This window comes from Pocillopora verrucosa, chromosome 11, assembly GCF_036669915.1.
Source record: "Pocillopora verrucosa isolate sample1 chromosome 11, ASM3666991v2, whole genome shotgun sequence".
In the NCBI taxonomy this organism is placed as follows: Eukaryota; Metazoa; Cnidaria; class Anthozoa; order Scleractinia; family Pocilloporidae; genus Pocillopora; species Pocillopora verrucosa.
Genome location: NC_089322.1, coordinates 11,983,907 through 12,006,519, shown reverse-complemented (window position 1 = coordinate 12,006,519; position 22,613 = coordinate 11,983,907). Strand labels below are relative to the sequence as shown.

Here is a 22,613-nt window from a genome sequence, read left to right as displayed (position 1 = left end):
TCCTAGCGTCTGCTGATTGGTTCCGTTCACAGACCTCCTAACTGAACATTCTTTTTCGAAGATTTTCAATGGTAAAGGAAAACTCTGGCGAACGCGTATGAAGATCATCATATTAAGAGATTTCAACACAAATGTGCAATACGTGACCTTTCTCTACAAGGAAAGATCATCGAACTCTTGCGCAAATTCACCCTGAAGAATGTTAAGAAAACTCCTAGGATTGCTACTAAATGGGTTACTCAAAACAAGCTCGGACAAGCTCGTTACCTGGAATTTCTTCGTTGGCCGCTTTGGTGAATATTCTCTCCATTGTTCGAACTAATCAAAGTCAATCTCTGTGTTCGAGGGCGTCTGTGCTTATTAAGCAAGCAGAACATGTTGATAGTTGAAAATTGGGGTTTTAACGCTCAGCAAGTGATTTTCAGGCTTTCGGATGGTGAACGGTTGAAAAGTTAAAGTACAAAACAACTATATTTTACACGATAAAAATGCAGTCACGATGTAGGCGAGGCACGAATATTTCACAGATCAGTAATGAGAAAATCGGGAAAAGATAATTTGAGAATGGAGAGCCTCTATGAAGATTTATATTTGCAACTAAGACCAATTCGAAAAATTCCTATACCATTCGATTGGGTTATGGAACCTTTGAAGCCACAGTATTAGTCAGTAATATCAGCTTAGCAAATGGCAACTCGAGTAACCAAAGTATTTACAAATCTTGTTTATTTGAGCTAAAGTAAATGCCACTGTTTTTGCGTAGTTGCACAGGATAAGCAGACCATCTAAAGACTGAAGCAAGCGGGATCAGATCATGCTGACAAAAATCGACGAGTACTACCCTAATCCACCCAAAACTGGATTCATAAAAAGTAACAAAGAGAGGTTCAGGTTTTATCACTGATTTGACATATAGTGTATTTATTATCATCTCGAAACATGCTTAAAACTCTGTTGACCAAGTGCCTCAAGGAATGAGAATTGAACCAGTCACGTTCTTGATGACGGCGATTATGGGAACAGGTGACGTATGATGTCAGATAACATGTTTGTATTTGACCAAGTAAAGATGAAAAAAGTTGTTGCTTGATTAATGTAAATATTGTACAGGTCATATTCTTCATATCAATCGACATTGCTAAAGTCGCTTTCACTTCCAGATCCTGAAACAAAATGAAGAAAATGTAGGAATTAAATTTGGGGCCTTTAGATCGCAAAGTTGAGTGGGTTTTTCTTGTACAATCAGCATACAACAGTTCTCGCGTGATTTTGTTCATCAGCCTTTCTTCTTTTAAACAACGTCAAACCAGGTTAAAAAGGGTAGCTTTCGCGGGCTTATCATATCCACGAATACTAATTGCAGGAACCCTGTCAATCCAAAAAAACAACAACAACAAAACCAAAACAAAACAAAACAAAAAAAACAATAACAAAAAAATACTAATCTCTCCGGCTCATCCGCAGATTTATCTGAGTCGCCTCATGCTAAAGAAATTTTATTTGCTATGTTTCTACTCCGTATTGATCACCAAAGCAAAATTAGGACAGGTTAACTCTTCATCCTGTAATATGCCAGTCAGTAGATATGGAAGAGAGACTTTGTGATTATGTAAATGAAAAGTTACAATCCAAAGCTTACCCGGCTCACTGCTAGTATCAGGGTTTCCTTCCTTTCTGCTCGTCGTATCTTCAAAGTCAAAACCTTTCAAACAAACAAAATTTGAAAAGTTCGGCTTCTTCACTGTAGCTCATATTATTACATCAAACATATCTTGAAAATATCTCTAACAATGAGGTGACGCGAACAGTTCGTGTCACGAATATAACATGAAGACACACTGACAAATCTGGATAACTATCACTGACTTCTCATTAAACGAGCGTGAGGGCTGCACTGGGGAATATTGGCCCGAGGTCGTGGCAGTACGGACTGATGGCAGCTAAGTCCGTACAACGAAGGGCCAATATTCTTAAGAACGGCTCGAGCAAGAGAGGTCAGTAAGTAGTTTATTACATGGCATTCCGACCAAACTTTTTTTATTTCATTGAATTTGCTAGCTTTCGAGAACAGAGATACGCGGCTTATGACTGTTTCTGTAGAAACAGCCCTCTTAGAAAAATACTGACCGAGTAAGAACCCATCAGAACGCTCACGTCTCTCTCTGGACGACCTCGTTAGGTATTAACACCTGTAGTCCATATCAATCAACCCACACAAATACCTCCAACACTTGTAAGTTTCTTTGGGGTCCGTACGAGTTTTAAATGTAAATGAACATTGTGGTTAACTGACTGATAATTCATAAACAGGCGACCTGAACCTTTCAATGTAGATTCCCGTCGTTTCCTTTGGATTGTGTTAACATTCTAACACTTTTACTAACAACGTTTCCTCTGATCAAGCACATGTTACATGATATTTCCAAGGAAAAAAGTCTGTCTTATGAGTCGACAAAAAATTGAACAGTTGCAATGTATGCACACCCAAAAATCGCGAGATAAAGAGGTCGTGAACCTTAGTTAAACGTAGTAAGCAAATTGGGAAGGAATGGATCTCTACCTTTAAATTGAGCGAATGACCCGGCAGCCCAATAAGCACTATAGCCCTAAGGAAAGCTATCCTAGAGTTGGCGCAGATGTCACGGGGTTATTCTTTCGTGAAAAGAGAATTTAAAAAAACTGGAAGCTACAATAACCATTTGCATTATCCTTTAGAATCAAAATTAATGAATAAAATAAACACAGTTTATAATATTGATAGTTTCTTTGAGTTACCGCTGTCGTCAATTGTCTGGTTATCCTGCACTCTCGCAGCTGTCTGCTCCACCCCTGAAAGAGAGAAACATATCCTTTTGAGTAGTGAACGGTGTAGCAAGTCTTAGGTCCCTAGTTTAGATTAAAAAAACAAACAAACTTTGGCGTTCACTAATCACAGATATTTAACAAACATAAATTGATACTCTGACTTAAGTTCATCATTATACAAAATTTGGACAATTTCGAAAAAAAAGGGCGCTTCTGTTGACGCTTTTGAGATCACAGGTTAACATCTGCGTTTGGAATAACCGGCGACACCAGAACTAAACCACTTTAGAAGTTACGGTGAACCGTCAGCACATCACCGTTTGTATTTTCGTTTCAACGAAATGATTTTCTGTTCTTGTGTCAACACAGCAAATACTTAAACTACTTGTTTAGCCGGAACACTCGCCTAGTTGTCTTCACCCGTTACCTTATTACAGTATCATTTAAGGGTTGAAATAAATGAAATCGTTGAAGTGGGCCACGCGCAGTCAAAGCCGTCCCAGAGCAGTTTGAATATGAATTTTAAAAGAGAATGTTTAGGAGTAAACGAGATACGTTGTATAATTCTGCCTTTTGCAAAGATTTAAAATGTGAAACCAATGATCATCTGGCCTTCACTGTATCTTAACTATTTAGATTTTAGATTTCTAGCTACATTGTCAATCAACAGTTATCGAGAGTGAGGGATCTTGGAGATAACCGACCCAACCGAAAGCTTCATAAGTGCCATAAAAATTGTCCGAACGATTCCAAATTACCATTTTTTGGATCTAACAATGATGGGTTGGTGAACTCTTCAAAAGCCACGGGTTTATTCACAGACATAAACGCTCGCGAAGCATTTGCCCTCAAACCTTTTTCCTATCAATTTTTCGATTTCCCTAGAGCTTGGCCCTCTTTTTGAGTGAGAGAAAGATCGAACGATTAGGCAACAAACGAAATAAGGAATAAACGCACTACATAACCTGAAGCACATGTCGTTATATTTCCACTTATCCCTCGGCGCCTAAACTGCTTTAAGAGACACTCGGGATATTCCGTGTACATTTTATAAACAAAAAGGAAAAAACAGGTGTCGAAGCGAGAAATAAAAGCGCAAACCTGGTAGAGTTTTTCCTTTCCCTGGATGTATTTTTAGTTCCTTCCTTCCTTCACTACTGCTAGCGGCTGAGCCACTATCGCTTTCACGATCACTTGCACTACTCTCATCTGAACTCTCCCCTTCACTACTCCAGCTGTCTTTGCGCGAGATTTGAACGTCGCCTTTCATGTCTTCACTTACATTAGCAAGCTGAAGAGGACTTGTGTCTACAGAGTCGTCAGTGATATTCAACACACTAGTATGTGTGTTTAAAGCACTTGTGAACTTATGACTTGGGGAGTCAGCAATGCCAGTTTCAGCGGTATTCAGCCTAGATGGTCCTCTCACTTGAGACTGACCTGTTACCGAACGAAAACACTCAATGCCTGCGGCAAATTTTAAAAATAATAAAGGGAATACCGTTCTTAAGAAACTGTGGTGCTCGTTGGTAATGCATATAACAAGATAATTTGGTTTTATCAACGGAGTTCATAATGTAACTTGGCCACCGTGAACAATTTCTGGGCTGAACTCTACAAGGTGGCCAATTTATATTACCAAGTCGGTTGATAAAACCTAATATGTTGTTCAAAAGAATGCTTAGAGCATCGTTTGGGTGAGGATTTGTAAGTGACTAGGAAAAGGGGATGCTTGAGAGGGTGGGAAATGTTTTCACTTAAAATATACACCAGGAAACTATGTACCAAGTTCAATTTGAGATGGCAAAGAGTCCACTTGGCGAGGTGAGGATGTTGGAGCAACCCCAGCAATAGTGAGTGCAGTGGGTGGAGTTGTAACAGCTTCTTCTTGTTCTTGTGGTTGCACTGACTCTTTGCTCTTCTGTTGGAAATCCATATTTAAAAAGAAGTTTAAAGCACAGAAACTTGTTACTTGTAATAATGACAAATTGATTTAATTAACGGATGAAAACCTCTATCAAATGTTTTGTTGTACGCATGTTCATATGGCAGCTCTCACCGTTAAGATGACTTAATCAAGCAGGTACCTACCGGTTGCCGAGCAACTCTGGGTTTCTGCATCTTCTTAGCTCGTGCAGCTGCTGCGCTTGCTTGATGGATTTTTTCTTAAAAACAAGCAAATAAGTAACAAGAGGTCTGATATGTCTACAATCAGTCAGTCAATAAATTGGTCGTTCAGTCAGTCAATCAGTCGGTCAGTCAGTGAACAGTCAGCCAGCCAGTCAGTCAGTCTGTCAGTCAGCCAATTAGTCAATTAGTTAGTCAGTCAGTCCGTCAGCCAGTCAGTCAATCATTCCGTCTATCCATTTATACATTAAGCGATAATTTTTTTTTGTATTAGATTACCAAATTCTTCCTCAGAACGGTTGCGATGTAAATATATCCACACTTTTCTGTTGCTGTCATATTTTACACATGGATCCCGTTCATAATGAAGCCTGTCCAAGGCACCACTGACCACCGTGTGAATCTGCATACATACAAGGAAAGAATTTTCAATCTTGCTGAGGAACCTAGGGCTGACACATGACTTGTTGAGTAAAAGAGTTTCGCTCCTTTTTGGTGATGTGTTTGAACAAAAAGAAGCCAAACAAAAAGGAATTCTTAACTTAAATTATGATTTCTGTGAAAGTGGAAGGTGCAGCTGTTTGAAAACCGCGCGTCGTGATGTAGCTTATTCGGCCAGGTTACAATGTTGTTTTTTCACAAGGCGGTTTCTGTAATCGAATTTTGGAAATATGATGACAATTTTAGGAGAGTAATGCTATGTTTGAAATCTCAAAACGCGATCAGCGGTAAACTTTTAGATACAGTTCTCCCATCCACCAGCTTCTTGCTTTACAAGCCAAATGTCTATCGAGTAGGAAAAACGGCAGTGGTTGCAAGATGTCACTCTAATCCTCGCCTTTAAAGTTAAGAGTTTCGGAGTCTCCCAGTCGCGACAAGTTTTACATCTAGTGCGGTATTTGAATGGTTAAGAGGGTGGAGTTGGATAATTAAACCAATCACAGAGCGTGGTGAAACAAAACCTATTCCATCCTTGGATATTTTCAATTCTATATTACAAATCATTATCAATGATAAGTCACCAACCTGTGCGTCCGAGCAATTCGAGTTTAGAAACTGCGAGTCTTTCAACAGCTCACAAACCTGCCAGCAGAAAATGCGATCACAGTTAATAAATATAAATGATTTTATAAAGGGAAAACCTCCCGTCACTTGGTTTATGATTCAATAATGAAATGCACACATCTGTAGAATAATTGTAAAAGTGTTTTAACGTAGAGTATACTTGGGATTTACCTCATTACGGACACTTTTAAAAGAGAGCTAGATTACAAAAGCTTAAATAAAGTTCTAGTTAAACGAATGTTTCTTAGTTTCCGAGGAGGAACGTTGTTTGAACACCAGAAATAAAATAGTACTTGCTTTGAACTCTGCTTCGCAATTTGGTGAAGCGCAGCTTGTTATTTAGTGAACTTACGTATTACCAATGCGACTTAAAAAACTGTGGCTTACAATTCATTTTAGCTGTGTTACCTCAGCTCTAGTCCCCTCTCCATTAGGAAGTCGGGAAGCAGCATCTCTAACCAGTGTGAGGATAGTGACGTATGGAGGTCGCAGCGATGTTAACAAGGAGTGTTCTCGAGCCTTGTTCAGGTTGGTATCTTTACTAAAAACACCCTATAGTAGAGGAACACGAGTGGGAGCCACGCTTAGCGAAAAACGAGGATTAAAGTTTCAAGCCAATTTCTTCTTTCACTTGTAGGGGGTAAACATTTTGTCGTCTACATATAATTGGAATTCTGTTCACGAAGTTTATAGAAAAGGAATTAAGTCAGTTACCTACAGGATTTTTTCTAGAATCAATTTAAATTTCGGAAAGAGTACAACACGATCACTGCTTACACAAACATTTTTTAATAGGACTGCAAACTTATTGATGTAAAACTTTTAAACATTCCAACGGGTGTCATCTGAATCACACAGCCTTGTTTAGTACGCAAGACGCCTAAATACCATGCATTTCGTAAAATATCACACCTATGGGAGAGGTAATGCACATATAAAAAACAGGCGAAACATTACTCAGCTATTAAGAATGTCATAACATTGTTTGATAGTCATTATGGCTAAGGATAACACCACACAGCAAAAACTAAAGAACTAAGATGAGGTGGTGCACCAGCGTGCTTTGTAAATCTTGCAACACGCTCAAGATAACAACTTACCTTGACTGGACCCACCACAGACTCAAAACCGTGCATTCTGAAGGTGAAGGCTTTGTGCGGATTGTCGTATCGTTTTTGCTCCTGATAGTTTAATAAATGGTACCCCAGGTAAAGTTAGTATATCAAAGTCAATTTCGATTCAATTTAAATTTATAAGGATTGTTTTTTTTTTCAGTGCAAGTAATTAAGAATAATTATTGGACAGTTATTACCATGAAATGGATGACATCCTTGCCACTAGATACCACCTATATTATTATTAATACCAGCTGGCTAACAGCAGAAATATGATATGTTCTAGACAAGCCAGCAGGGTTTACAAGTTTGTCAACGTTCTCGGTACTGTAGAAGTATATGCAACAGCACTGGTATTTCTGTGACCCAAAACCGAGGATGACGCTGCTTTTGATTCCTTGCAGCAAAGCAGCATACAATGAAGATCATTTCCAAGGAAATAAATTTTCCCTAAATTGTAATTAACGTTGCGCTTCGACAGGTACATGGACGCCTGTAGTGAGACAATCACGAGCATCATTTTACGTCTTCAATTCTACATTTTAACGGTTTTCGTCCACTTTGAAGAGGGACGGCATACCCATGACACACACATACATACATATACTTTATTTACGCTCGAAATTCACAGTGTAGCTGTAGAGCTAATATCTTCGAGAAAATAAGCTAATATTATTCCAATATTATTTATAAACTATATACAACATTATGCATGCAGAGGGAAACATACGTTGTAGATCTACTATGGAAAAGCTTCATATCTGAGGATTTCCTACTTGATTCTTACGATATCCTCGTCCACTGGCCATCAAAGTTTTTAGCAAAACCCCCGCCTCAATAACGCTCATCTTCCCATATTCCCCTAGCCCCACTCGCTCTCAACCACATTTCTATCGACCAAAATATTAATAAGAATCAAATATTTACCTGTTCCCTAAAAGCTGCTCTTTCCTCTTCCGTACTTGGCCTCACAACGAAATCTGTTTTCCTGCAGAGACAAATTTCATTTGTAATCTACTTTTATCTATAGATTAATATCATTACTCATTCTCCCAGTGAAAAATAAAAAATTGATATTAACTCCATTAAGCCGTTATTTGAACGCCCGACAGGTGAGCAGACATGACTACCTAATATACGACGTTAGTGACTTTGCTGTTTATTAATATTCATTCTAGTTTCACGGTTGTAAAAGATTCACGTGATGACTCTAAAAAAAAACATATCGTTTACAGGCGGTATGTGCATTAAAACATTCCTGATACCATCACTCATTTTCTGATTTCACGTGTAACGAACAGAAGATGAGATCGTGAAACAATCAATAGGAAAGCGAACACAGCAATGCAAACGAATGCGAACACAAATAATTCAGGTGTTTTTACTTACACACGAGGATTGGGCGTAGATGATGAATCTGTTTCGGCTGTAACATCCTGTAAATGACCAAACACAAGAATCATGCACCTCATAACAAAATATAATTTCACCCAACAGGTCTTACTTATTGATGGACCGGGTAAGTACCCATTTACGAAATGAAAAAACTTGTGTTACCCCCTTAATGTAATTAAACCAGATTCAACACCTTTAAGTAATACCTATTCATCCTACATAAAAGCGTTTTCCCAAATGTGAATGAATATTCACTATCATACCCGTGAGTTAGTACATGCGCTCAGTATGACTGGTTTATTTAGCGGGTCGTAATTCACTGTGCAGCCAACTAAATTCAAACTACAGTTGCATTGAAATCTCCCCCTCTATTTGAACCTTGAGATATACTATATATCTTACTAGCTTGGTTTTCTCGGTCTGCACTGTAAGTAACAGATTCGCTCAGAATTCCGGGCGCAAAAAACTTAGCCCGTAACTCACAGTACGGACCGAGACGAAGCACGTACAACAATCTATTAGCATTTCAAAGATGTTGCCTGCACATAACCAAAGAGAAAAAAAAGCAATGCCTTTTTGCTTGTAAGCTGTCCTTTGATTTGAAGCCAGTCTTCACACAACGGCTCCAATAACTCATCTCCATCTCTGTTAGAACCTGCGTCAAACACAAAACAGTAGGCTCCACATATGAACATTTTACCCACACAGTACAAAATGGCCCATAAAATAAATGACCAGGGTAAGCAGAAAAAGGTATTCATTCTTGGCACCACACCTGTTCCGTAGAAAATAAATTACGAATTGACAAAACTAACTTCAGATTTCAATAAAGCAAAAGATGGAATTAACTTCACAGAAGCATAATGATGCTATTTGCATGAAATATTGGCCAGATGAAGAATATCCAAGACCTGCCAAAGATGAGGCCTAATCTGAGACCCTAAGTAGCCTTAAGTCGTTTAAGTCCCTTTAGTCTCAAGCCTTAAGTCCCCCCCCCCCCACCCCTTCGAAAAAAACCCAAACACCTCAAAATATTTATGAAGTATTATGAAATGAATCACCAAAGTAGATAAAAGATGAGGGGGAGGAGGGTTTTGCCTTATGGCCTGTTGGCCCAAAAAAAGAAGTGACCTCTGGGTTGTGTGCAAAAGGGTGTTGAAATATCAAATTGTAACCAGATCGAAAGTGATAGGGTGCCACTACATGATCCAAAGGCTTTTTTTCAAAGAGCGACCCTTAAACAGGTTGAGAAATGCTGCCTTGATGTTTGTATACTAAGAATTGTTCCCTTTCTTTAAAAACTTTACTTTCTGTGAGCTGCTTTCCACTTTTCTGCAATTGATTACTGATGCTTACTAGCGATCTTCCATAATACTATCTGAGTCAGCAGGTGAACCCTATTCCTAATCGTTATCAAAAGCTTTGTAGAGTACCGAATGTTTAAAAATTTCTGTTAGATTCAATTTATGTGAAAAAGCAACACCGTAATGTTGTCAGTATTTGTTTCAATTTAATTTTTTCAACGAATTATTATCTAGGAAACTCTTGAAGCTAACATCTCTGTCATTGTTTTCACTCAGTTATTTATAATGCTAAGGCAACTGCTCTTTCTTGTAGAAAAGTAACTTTCCGGAGAATCTGAATTTTTAGCTTAAACTTGGTAAAGTAACTTCTCCCTCCCTTTTTTTAAGTTTTGGAAACCATGTTAATCTGGAATTTTGAAATATTAGCAAATCTCCGTTTGCGCTCGTCTCACTTGCAACTTGAAATGGGGCAAATTGAAGGCTTGCAAAATATTTTTTTAACATATTCTGCTTGATAGATCATTTGATGTTTTGATCATTCAGAAATGAAATTGGAATGAGAAACAGATTGTTTCCTATATAAAATGCTTGACTTTCACACCTAACAGCAAAAGTGTATCCAACTAGAGAGCAGAATAAAAATTAGGGTTGGTATGTATATTGCATGTGTTCACCTATCCACTTCCACTGCTGAGGCCTCTCTTTGAAATCCACTAAAGGTACAAATGAAGCTGGAGTCTCTAAAAACAATGAATTAATGTATTAAGGAGGTACATTTAACACCTGCAGTGACTCAGATTGCCAAATGTAAGATATGAAAAACATGCAGTTATATTCACTCTTGCTCTAAATAACATAAACCCTTAGTAACTATGTATAACTCAGTTTTAGTACAAAAACAAAGAACACAAAATATATTTCACCTCCTGAACTCCCAGAGAGAAAGATGAGAGCAGAATAAACCAGCTTGACCCAATCTGGCTCCTGAGTGCCCCACCCACTTACAGCACAGACTGAGGACAACTAAAATAACATGTGTCATTATTTGAGTGATATCATTTTTAATAAGAAATACTTTGTAAGCAGTTGTTAAAGGTGTAATTTCCCAAGAGTTTCTCATGATCAATATTCACAGTCTTCCTACTTGACCACTATTTAACAACTACATGACCACCTTCATGACCTATGGTTACTTTTTGTGTGCCTCCATGCACTACCAGAGGTAGTAGAATATTTCAGCTGGTTTTGAGCAAAATTTAATATATGAATACAAGGCAGGCATCCTTGGTGGGAAAGATACACAAGTCATGCCAGCTCAGAAAGCCAGATATATTAAAAAAAAACATGTCACAAAGCCAGCCATATAATAATCACATTTGTTTTTACTTTGTTTTTAGCAAATACGTACTAAACAATTGCTGCAAAAAGGTAAAATGTCTCTCCATCACAACAATCTTACAGTTATTAAGGGTAGTTCAGTGAAAGTCATAATACAACAAGTAAGAGATTTTTTTTCTTACAGTATCCAAAAATTGCCAAATATTGTTGGTCTGGTAAAGCTGAATGAAATTTTAGGAGGAAATCACTCCTTCTCAAGGTCAACTTGAGTGTCAAGTTAGCTTCAGACGAGCCATGCACAATGGATGCCCCTAAAGGCTACAACTATCTTTTCAGTTTTTATATTCTTAACTTTAATCAGATGACACTCTGTCTGGTAAGCATCCTTAAAGATACAAAATAGGTTTAATTTTATATAATGTACAGTAACAAGGATGTTGACAAACCTGCCATGTTTTTACAATCTCCTCAATCTAAAAAAATTAGGGCAACAAACAAATGATTAAAATTGGCAATATGCTTTTCATTGACATCATCGCTTTAACTTCAAAGGTGCTGAGTAATTTATTTCATCAAATTTTAACCCATTATTACTGCTCCACTTTCTGACCACAATATTTGTTCAGCACAAGTTTGCTCAAATCATGTAATAAATACCATAGCTCATACAAAAATAAACTACCCAGTATATTTGTATTGCTAACTGCTGCAAAAATAAGTGTGAAAATATCCTTGTTACAGTTCATTCATTGTCCACTCTTTTCATAGACAGCTTCCTTCACTTTTTCAAGTTCCAATAATTAGGACAGGTTTTTTGCCTATGCAGACAAATACTTGTAATGAGCCAAATTACATTTTGAGAAGCAAATTGTTGCTGTCAATACTTAGTTACTCTCTTTACATTTTTTTTAGCAGCAAAACAGCAGCCAGTTATTTACAAGAGGTCTAACCCAAACCTCAGTTTTAGGTATTCTCTAGAAGAGGGTTAATTTAATCAAATAGAAGTCCTTCCACTGCTAGCTGGCCCTTTAGACACTGGCCCTTTAGGCCCTTTTTTGGCCCTTTAGACACTGTTCACAAGAACAAATGTTCATATAAAAGATTTGGCAAAATTGAAGATACACTTTAGTTTTAAAACATGCTTTTATTAAACAATGGCTAAACTTTGTTTCAATTACCAGCCCATTAAGTTTATACCAGCTACTGGTTTCAGGATCACCCACTTTTCCCTCTCTAGAAAGTAATTAACTTTCAACTGCACAACAAAGCCAACCTAAAAGGTCACATGATTCCCCAGGAGAGAGCATATACACGCTTATTAGTTTAAATCACCAATCACATGTTCATAACTGTCTATCCTATAGTTCTAAACTTGACAGAAAAAATCACTCACTTTCTGTAGGCTGGCTTTTGAATCAGGAAAAATTTGAAAAATTTCACGAAGTAGACTGAAGAAGCAAGGCAACTCTTGGGATCCATCAATGCAACTGTAAAAGAATATGATAATAAAAAAAATCTGATCAAGGTAATAGAAAAGAAACCTTTCCCAGATAATTAATGTGCTTTTTCTAATATTATACTGTTTTTGGAATGAAAAAGTTTTAGTTTTCTTTATCTTGTATAACTTATTTCAATAGTGTATAAAAGACACAAAAAAGTTCAGTGCACTGTTTCAACCTGAAACAAACAAACAAACAAACAAAAAAACAAACAAACAAAAACAAACAGACAGCCAAACTAACAAAAAAAAACACCATGTTGAAGATAGAACCATCTAATTACATCTTGCCTTACCGTGGCACTTTATGTACTGCATGGCCTGGCTCTTCTCTCTTAGCATTTTCATTCAAATGTTTTATAACTTGAGCTTGTCGCTCCTGTTTCTGCTGAAGCTTCTGTTTCAACTTTTTCTTCACTTTGGCTTTCTTGTCCTTCTTTTTTGAAAGCTCAACTAAATAGAATCATAAAAAATTAAAAAAAAAGAAAAGGCTGGCATAAAGTACTGCACAGCATGGCAGTTATAGAGTTATATCCTGTTGATGACTAGCTTTCTCATATCAAGTCAAAGCCACTGATATTTTATCTATAAGGATTTTAAGCTACTAGCTGTCTAGTTTGTGTAATATACACTTAAACAACAATAATTATTTTTCACCTAGGTAAGTATTGGTGATAGTACAGTGTAGAATAATTACCTACCTACTCCCTTAACATTAAATATCATCCACTATTCACCTCAACTTTGGTAAATGATAGTTTTTCATAGTATTGTGAACCATCAGAATATTTATGTTGTTCAAACTGAAGTCAGGGACAAAGCTAGTTTGACCTTAGCCAACAGCCTTCAAACACAAGTATCCCCGCCCCCCTCCCCCATATATATCCCAACAACCACATAAAAACAATCACTGGAACACAAGATATTAACTTGCAAATAAAATTGTCAATTGACAAATACCAACCAGGTTTTGATACTTTCTTAGAAGGATTTGTTCTGAATATAATATCTTGAAAGGAAGTGAATCTTGTATCCAGCTCAGGATGGTCCTTTTAGAAAATAATAATAATAATAATAAAAAACTTAAACAAAAAAATAAACAACTTTTATATTTTATTCATATGCTATTAAAATTTCTGATCCTAGCAGTATGCTGGATGTGTCTCATACACTGTCTGAACATCATAATGGCATTGTTCACCATCGAGTCTCTGTGGCTTAGTGTTAGAGCATCAGAGTGCACAAAACCGTGGTTCTAAGGTTCAATTCCTCATGGGGACTCAGACTTTTCCTTTGTCCCACACTCATGACATGAAGAAAAACATCTATCAATAATAAAAATAATGTCAAATTAGGGAATATACAGGATGTTCTCTCATTGTTTAATTCAAAGTATAGCATCCAGCCTAATAATTCCAGGGTCTCACTTTATATTAAACAGGCTGAATACAGGTTTAGATTCTGTTGAGTTGGTGTTCAATGGTCCAATTGAAACCACCATGTCAATTGGTAAGATTGAGGATAACTTGGAGCGAAGAAGCCACTATTTGGTCATTCTCAAGACCACTTTGCCTCCTTGTGAAATTTTTTACTTCCTCCAGGTAAAATTAAACTCACATTTGATTTATTGAGCACTTGCTTGCCAGAAAATACCTCCAAAGTGACCATGTCTCTGACTGACAAAGACCAGCTCTGAATTTGATGACTTTATAAAAATTACCACCATAAAATGCTTGTTAATTACCAACACCTTACCAGTTCATTTACCAACCCCTAATTCCACCTGTGGGGTAACCTCCTAAAACCACCTAAGCAAACAACTGGTGATAATAATGGACAAAACAACAGTGGAAAACAAGAAATGATGAGCAGCAGTACCTCATTTAATAGTCGTCTCTTTCTATGTACTTGAATCATTGTCTGAAAGTCATCTTCTGTCACCACATTTGGTGATGTTACACGATGAGTGGTAGGTGGAGGATAAGGAAAACCATGGTAACCTGCAGTAAATGGAAGTCCTGCTCCAAACATTGGGTGAAAACCACTCAAAACACCTGGCATAGTGTTAAAGGGTGCCATAAATATACCCATGGCTGGACCAAAGGGTGCAGGGACTATGAAAAATGCAGGTCAATTAAGTTTAAGCATCATATTGTTGCTGTTATTGTATCAATACCTTTATAGTAAAGTCTGTGTACTTGAGTCAAGTAGCCCTTCCAGTTGGAGCTTATTCCTGTTTCTATAACATAGAGCAACTAGGAATATTAAACTTCCCCCTCTTGGGTGGAATGCTAGTCCATTGCAAGGTTACCCCCAATATTTCATCAGGCTTCCTGAACAACTTGCCTGTACCTATTTATGTTCCAGTGTTGAGAGAGACACTGGGAAAGTGAAGTGTTTAGCCCAGAACATAACACATTTCCCTAGCCAGGTCTCTAGCCCAGACCACTCAACCTGGAGTCTATTGCACTAAACATTGGGCCACTGCTTCTCCCATGACCACAACCTTTCATTCACTATTAGCAGCAGATTGAGGAAGCTTAAAAAAGTTGCCATATTAATGTTGTCACTAATGAATATATTTGATTTTAGTGATCAAAGCAACCACAAGTAGTTACTAAGTGCTTGTTTAGAAATGTCTACAAATGTGTATGCTTGTAATAAAAATAAGAACTCAAACGTATTGACAAACCCATACCTCTTTCTTCATCATCAGATGATACATTTCCTCCCTGAAATCATAATATAAGCACTGTCAGTTTTGAAAACCATAGGGAAAATGAATGGGTTGTGTCCTCTTGCCATTAGACATGAGTAGGAGAACCACAGTGAGAACATCAGTCACTTAAAACTCAATCCTCTAGATTTGATTTGACCTCAGAACAATTTTTTCTGCCACATCTTTCAAATTTGGATAGTTAAAAGTAATTCTTAACATTGCCATGTTCTCTGTTGTGAAGGACAAATACTTTGTTTAATTGTAATATGTGAAAAAGGGTACTGTGTAAATATGACGTCTAGCTTTTGGTAGGCTCATTTTTAATGCTTTTAAAACCTAATGTTAGGGCTGAGTGTTCTAGCCTGTTGTCCAACAAAAGCCTTCATGTCAGGTTATTCCCAAAGAATACCATAAAGCATCAAATAAATTACAAAGCAATGCCTTGAAATTTGTAAGGACTAAAGATAGTTTAGAGGGAGGTTTTAAAAGCATTAAAAACAAAAACCCAACCAATGGTAAGTAACGTTAATTTGGTATTAAACTCCTCAGTGACACAGAAGTATAATTTAATCTTTCGTTTCAAAAGAAAAAATAAAAAACATTTAAAATGTACTTTATTACCTGAAATTGTTGCCTACATTCTGAGAGGATCCTGTATAAACAATAGACATTCCATTCAACAAAATACACCAGAAAAAAAGCAGCAGAAGTACATTACGTACAACAGTTCAAATCAGCAACAGAAAAAAGCAAACAGATTCTCCCACCTAATAATATAAGGCAACTGTAGTGCTTTTAATACCATTTTTTTTTCATGGTCTTCTAATAGATTAAAAGTAGACTACAAATTGGGCCTTTGGAAAATTGCTAATGTGAGTCTGCTAACTATATTTGGCATCAGCAAGACAACTACAAAAAAGTCACCTCTTGAATCGTGTGTTGACTCTGTGCTCCATTGCCAAGGCATCAGTAGAGGGTGTGTGTCCACTGTGAAACAAATATAATTACTCAATTCAAGTACCATCAAAAGCTCGTAAATCATAAATTACAGCTTGAGACTCACAAAAAGATTTAGAAAACATCTTCTGCCATGAGCAAAAGGACACTTGTAAAGAAGAAAATAGTTGCATTCTACATGTACCTGGTTTTGATGGGTTCCCCAGGGCTTTGTCTCCCAATCTGATCCAGAATTTCCTACAGGAACAAGAATATGAATGGTTGTATTTATCTTATACTTGTGCTTGGTTCTATATCAAGCTAGTAACCAATTTAACTTTGGAAAAGACAATGATAGCTTCAGCAAAGTGTTAGTTGTCCTAACACACTACTGTTTCATTACCTGTTATGTACTTAAGATTCAACAATAATATTCTATAGGAGAAAGGTATGGGCATGGAACTCAAAGGCAGTACTTTCACATATCAGGTAAAAAGTTTTTCTTGACTTGAGTATCTGCTTAGTTGGTTTTTTTTTTTTTTAATTCATCTTTTGTTTTATTTTTTCCAACCTTTATGTTCTAAGGGAGAGGCCACAAACAAACCTAGCATGATTCAAGATATGCAAGTGTTTTGCTTTTTTTTCCCTTGTAACTGTAAAGATTAAAAGTCTATTACTTTTCTGCACTGTTTGAACCTTAGCTTTTCTATGCATGTGGTGCATAGGAGAATCTAGGAGATGCAGCCAAGTAACAACACAAATCATATGGTACCTATTTATTTTTTAATTTAACTGATTCATTCATTGAATTAAAATCAAAATTTAACAAAATACAGTGTACTGTACCTGACGAGATATAAGAATTTCCCTCAACACCTTTCTGTGATATCTCTGTTGCTGAATCTATGAGAAGAGGGGCAAATTATCCTCCTGATACACAACAAATCTAAGTACTCCTATTTCACCTTGAATTTACACGATATCAAAACATTACTATTGGTGAAATATGTAGTCACTAGTAACTATCAGTTTTAAAATGTAAATTTCCTGTATTTCAGCCTCAGTTCCTAGTTTCCTATGGTCTAGGTTTTCTTTTGATCCAAGTGACCTTAAAAAAATCAACACAACACACAAACAAAAAAGAATTGTAAGAAGATCAACCTATCAATTTACCTTGTATTCCTTGTATGTAGCTTTGCGACATAACTTTTTGTACTTCACAACATCAGGATAGAAGTAGCCAGCTTGATCAGAAACCAAAACACATTTTTTCGATGTAAGTTATTTAGAGTTCTTACAATATATACTCAGATAAATCATGATGAAATTAGTTTATTCATCTATAAAGAACATGCAAAAACATTTCTTTAGGTCTCTACATGTGTAATAAGCAATTATTTGATAAGGTTGAGCATGATATCACAAATTATTAAAACCAAGGTCAGAGTTATCTGTTGAAGCCAAAGACTAATCCAGACAACATAGATATCAGTTTATTATGTGAACATCACACGCTATTATATATTGATTGAATGCACTCAACCAATCAGATTTTTTATAGTAAGTCTAATGTATAATAACATAAAATATTGTCTGCAGTAATTCATATTTTAATCAAAGATTGCCTCAGCGACTGATATAGTTAAATAAACACCATAATAAATATATCAATTCAGGAACTGAACATGTGAAGTAAATTTATGGTACTTATTGTTACTTTTTTGAGAGTTTCATCCAGGGAGGCTTAATTACAGGAGTTGTGATTCTTGTTCCTAGCATGTGACCATAAAGTTAACTCAATCAAAACATTTGAAAAGATCAGTTATTTCCAATTTAAGATATATAGTGCAAAAGAATGCCCAGGATAAACAAAGATGCAAATCAAATAAGTACACAAAAAAATGTTGTTTACTGTGAGTCACCACATTATGAGTTAAGAATTGAATGAAATAGAAAGCATCTCACCTTTTAACTTTTCCTGAAATTGTTGAACTGGATTCCCAAATCTGAAGTTCTCACCACCTAGTAAGGCACTGATCAAACAATTGTTAAGTGAATAAATAACTGTCTTGTAGGCTCTTGGAACAATCTAAGGTGTACATTCAATCAAATGGTAAAAAACTAGGCACCTCTAACATGTACCTCATGGTTCCAAATTGTAGAATTACACCTTACAATAAAGGTGCTTTTGTAGCTGCAAATCTAACAAGAATTTTCAAAAGCATGTGTTCTAGTAAAAGTTAGCCTGATCAATCAGACTTTTTATTTCTAAAACCTGTCACTCCTAATTCCAAACATCGTCAGCCAAATTGAACATTCTGACAATCCTGTTATAATCTCTGGATAAATCATATGTGTACTTATAACAACCTACATTGTTTTTAATCTTGATTACTTTGTGACTGTCAGAAGCTTATTGTAATAAGTTGTACTAATCTATGTAAAACTTACTGCAAAGACAAAACAAACATGAAGTCACACTGGAGCTAACCTGATGTTCTCCTCCTGAGCATGTGGGTAATCTGTTGGCAACACTGGAAGAAATTTCTAAGAAAGAAAAATGTAATAGTTCATTATTGACTCCCTACATTGTTTAAGTATTCTTACTATGTACAGATTCATTGTCAGTTTCAGTCAGTGTTTATCATTGTGTGATCTTGAATTGTTTTTAGGAGTAAATCATTCTTTGTTGACAGCTGTTTAAAACTTTTCCCGTTCTTTAAAAGTTTGGATATGTAGAATTTACACCTGTACGAGTCCTTATTTGGTTTGACTTGGCCAATGAAACAACCTCTCTAACCAACCATAATGGAAACATAAATAGAGGGGAAAAACTTCTTTGTCAATTGCAAAAGATTAATTTAGTGCTTGAGTTGACACAAAGTTTAACAGGCACTCAGAGTTCTTGTGAAGAGCCAATGAGCACTATTTTAGCTGGCTTTTCAAATAAATGTAATTAGCTACTTAACTGTGTTTGTGGTTAGTAGAGAGAGGTTTTTGGCTAATGAAAACTACTTGTTTACCAGTCATAACCCTGTTGGTAATACAAGTTAAGATCAAGGTATTAAAATATTACAAATAATCATTAAAACTTATGACAACATTCTGCATATTGGCTTTTGATACGGTGGATCACTCAATCTTACTGCACAAATTATATCATTATGGAGTCAGAGGAATAATTAATAACTGGTTCTCTTCGTACTTGTTGAACAGGAACCAGTCGACTCAAATTGGTTCAACCGTGTCGAATATAGAAGAGATAGTTTGTGGTGTCCCTCAAGGGTCTGTACTTGGCCCCCTTCTCTTTTTGATTTATGTTAACGACATTTACCGTTGCTCCCAGATTTTTGAGTTTTACCTATTTGCTGACGATACTAACTTGCTTTATTCAAACAAAGATCTTAAGGATCTTGAAAAAGTTGTTAATGATGAACTCGCAAAAGTGGGTGACTGGTTGGACGCAAACAAACTTTCTCTTAACACTAGTAAATCTAACTTTGTTATTTTCCATCCTTACCAACGCAAATTGGACTACATAGTTCACTTGAAAATTTATAATAACGATCTTAAAAAAGTGTATCTCTAGAACAAAAAACTTTTGTGAAATATCTAGGAATTCTGATAGATAATAACCTCTCTTGGAAGTATCATATTGATTATATCTCATCTAAAGTTAGTAAAGGAATTGGTATAATTGCCAGGTTAAGACATCTTGTCCCATTTGCCACACTTCTTAACATCTACCGCTCCTTAATTGAACCCTATATCTCTTATGGTCTTATTGCCTGGGGACAAGCTGCTAACACTCATTTAAATAAGGTTCTCATTTTACAAAAACGTGCTCTACGACTAATGTATTTTGCGGATAGCAAATCTCATAGTGCCCCGCTATTTGTTAACTCCAGAATCTTACCAATAACTATGCTCTATTCTCATTTGGTTTCCTCTTTGATGCATGACATTGATAATCACCGTGCCCCGTCTAATATTTCTATGCTCTTTATCCACTCCGAGCAGGTTCATCACCATTTCACAAGATTCTCAGCAACGGCTAATCTGTACGTTAAAGCGTCTAGAACTAACCAACTTTTATTTTCTTTTGCTAGAATAGGTGTAAGATTGTGGAATAGCATCCCAAAAGAACTTCGTATTAAAAACAGAACCCCGTTTAAGCGTGAACTTAAAAATCGCCTGTTAAAACTTTTGGAAATTGAGGAGATGAATGTTGATATACGCTGCTCTGAAATTTGTAAATATCTCTTGATAAAGTAACTCTTCGTTTAAGTCTTGTTTCAATTGTATTATATATCTTGATAACTTTGCAATTGATTATTTAATTATTCAACGGACTTAATTTTATTTTATTTTATTTAACAATTGTATTTTTATTAATGATTATCTTTGTTTAATTGTATCGGTATGTGATCCTTAGCAGAGACAGCACTTGTTTTAGAAGGGTGGCCCGCCTAGAATAGCTTGCTAATTGCGGGTCACCTAGGACTGTGATAATATTGTATTGCTAACAAATAAAATTGAATTGAATTGAATTGAATTGGACATTTACACAGAGTGATATAGCCAATGAGGAAATCATTACTTTACAGAGGTACAAAACAAGTTCAAGTTAACAAATACTTCATGACCTTACCAGTGACAACAATCTCAGCCTTACCTCCAGATGTTTTCTATCAGCAGGAGTAAGAACATTAAGCCAGGTTTCCTTGCTCACAACTTTAAAGAATATATCTTCCTAATTGAGAGGATCATTAAACACTGTGAGTGATTTATATTTTGACCTACACTGTTGTAATAAATGTTAAATTGAAGCATCTCTATTTCAACAATTATCCATTTAATTTTCCTTGCCAGTTTGTCAATTTTGTTTACTTAGCAATTAAGTCAAAAGCTTTTTCCAATGGTTCTAGTTTCAGCTTGACAGATCTAGCACACATGTTTTTCAGTAGATTAAGTTTGAGTCACCCTTGGCTATTATTGTTCCTGTTGTGTTTTTAACCAACTCCTGCGATTCTATGGCCTTGAGGATTTTATAATTGTTATCATTTATATTATTGCTATCACTTTAAAACAATTAGAAGTATAATTATATATTCTCTCAGTATCATTGATTTCCTATGTCTTTAGATATCTCTCTTTAGATATAGATCGGCTAGAAACATTTATTCCACTGAAATTGAGATTAGAATGTTTGCCGCTATTGATTCATCATTCACGCTATCTTGTAATCTGTTGTCATTTAGTGATAAGTTGATTCACTGCTTTATATTTCTGTTACCATTCTATTATCGTGAATAATTCATCAATAATCACAGCTGATTTTCCATGATCTCTGGCCTTATTCAACCAATAAACATTTCCTGCACGCAAAGTTCAACACGACAAGTTGTCGACAAGTGACTTTTGGCTCTTCAATAGTCACATCAGCTTTAGAAACTCTGTATGGTGGCCAATTAACATTATCAACTCAGTTGATAAATCCACACTGTCTTGTTATACTCCCCCACCTATGCAACACCATGGTTTCTTTAGAAATTTCACTCCCTTTATACAATACAGCAGGGTCCAGCCTGGTCACCTGCCATTTTACTTCAGTCACCCTAAGGCAACTGTTAGCCACCTCTGAAGAGGGACTAAGTGCTCTGGTACAACACTTAATAGCCATGTGTTCTTGGATACATTAATTTACTTCAGTGTAGTAGTATATGCAAGTTCTTGATGACAAACCCTTCGTGAAAATTTGTTGGATGGATAACAAAAGATCCTTTTCTGCCTTTAAATGCCAGCCAATCACTATAATTTCCAGTGAACCAACTCTTCATGTGTCCGTTTGTAAAGTTGACAAATTAAACATTATATGAAATTAAATTGTTAAATCTCTGTTAATTTCCTCTACCACGTTACAATTTGGAACTGCGCAGGAATGGCTTCTTGCTCGAGAAGGTGCAAGTTTGATAACTCAGTGGATTTTTAGTTTACAAAAAGATAGGTTTGCAGTTTAGTGGTTGAGCTTACCTGCTCAATTAACTCCAACGGGAGTGCAATTTCCGTTCCACCAAAATTACAAACTTCCATTCCTTTCAGGTCACTTTCTTCGAGACTAGTCGCCTCCATGTTCAATTTTTTTTTTGTCACAGGTTCTGGTTATTCTCTTAAAACAAAAGAATTCCCTCTAAAAGAAAGAGGGGAACACGTAATCTGCGAAGTACAAAGAAATAACACGGACAGCTGACATACTACATATAGATGTAAACCGTACGCACACAACCCATACACACGGCCGTTAATTGGAC

The 22,613-nt window shown here is 36.3% G+C and overlaps 1 protein-coding gene across 2 annotated transcripts; it reads right to left on the bottom strand.

Moving 5' to 3' along the window:
- Positions 1 to 704: 704 nt before the first annotated feature.
- LOC136284455 (nuclear factor related to kappa-B-binding protein-like) lies at positions 705 to 22,597 on the bottom strand. 2 transcript variants are annotated; one of them, XM_066174795.1, is made up of 30 exons: positions 22,336 to 22,597; positions 20,978 to 21,055; positions 18,794 to 18,849; positions 18,268 to 18,335; positions 17,476 to 17,546; positions 17,149 to 17,205; positions 16,508 to 16,560; positions 16,291 to 16,353; positions 15,988 to 16,018; positions 15,346 to 15,379; positions 14,526 to 14,761; positions 13,612 to 13,696; positions 12,944 to 13,100; positions 12,543 to 12,636; positions 11,596 to 11,622; positions 10,735 to 10,834; positions 10,486 to 10,551; positions 9,080 to 9,162; positions 8,502 to 8,548; positions 8,040 to 8,100; positions 7,098 to 7,178; positions 6,406 to 6,549; positions 5,959 to 6,015; positions 5,212 to 5,335; positions 4,897 to 4,970; positions 4,591 to 4,726; positions 3,907 to 4,245; positions 2,776 to 2,829; positions 1,640 to 1,702; positions 705 to 1,163 (listed from the first exon to the last, which is right to left on the bottom strand). In XM_066174795.1, the coding sequence occupies exons 1-30, from the start codon at positions 22,432 to 22,434 to the stop codon at positions 1,126 to 1,128; spliced, it is 2,676 nt and encodes an 891-aa protein (XP_066030892.1). In that variant the 5' UTR covers positions 22,435 to 22,597; the 3' UTR covers positions 705 to 1,125. The 2 variants fall into 2 exon arrangements, with proteins under 2 accessions (XP_066030892.1, XP_066030893.1); XM_066174796.1 differs by lacking the exon at positions 20,978 to 21,055.
- Positions 22,598 to 22,613: the final 16 nt, after the last annotated feature.

What these genes read in the sequence shown, in the direction of transcription:
- LOC136284455 (XM_066174795.1), bottom strand. Translation starts at nt 22,434, where the DNA reads ATGGAGGCGACTAGTCTCGAAGAAAGTGACCTGAAAGGAATGGAAGTT. An exon ending in AAATTCTTATATCTCGTCAG is followed by an intron (nt 16,561 to 17,148) that starts GTACAGTACACT and finishes TTGTTCCTGTAG; the next exon opens with GAAATTCTGGATCAGATTGG. An exon ending in GAGAGGGGACTAGAGCTGAG is followed by an intron (nt 6,016 to 6,405) that starts GTAACACAGCTA and finishes TTCTGCTGGCAG; the next exon opens with GTTTGTGAGCTGTTGAAAGA.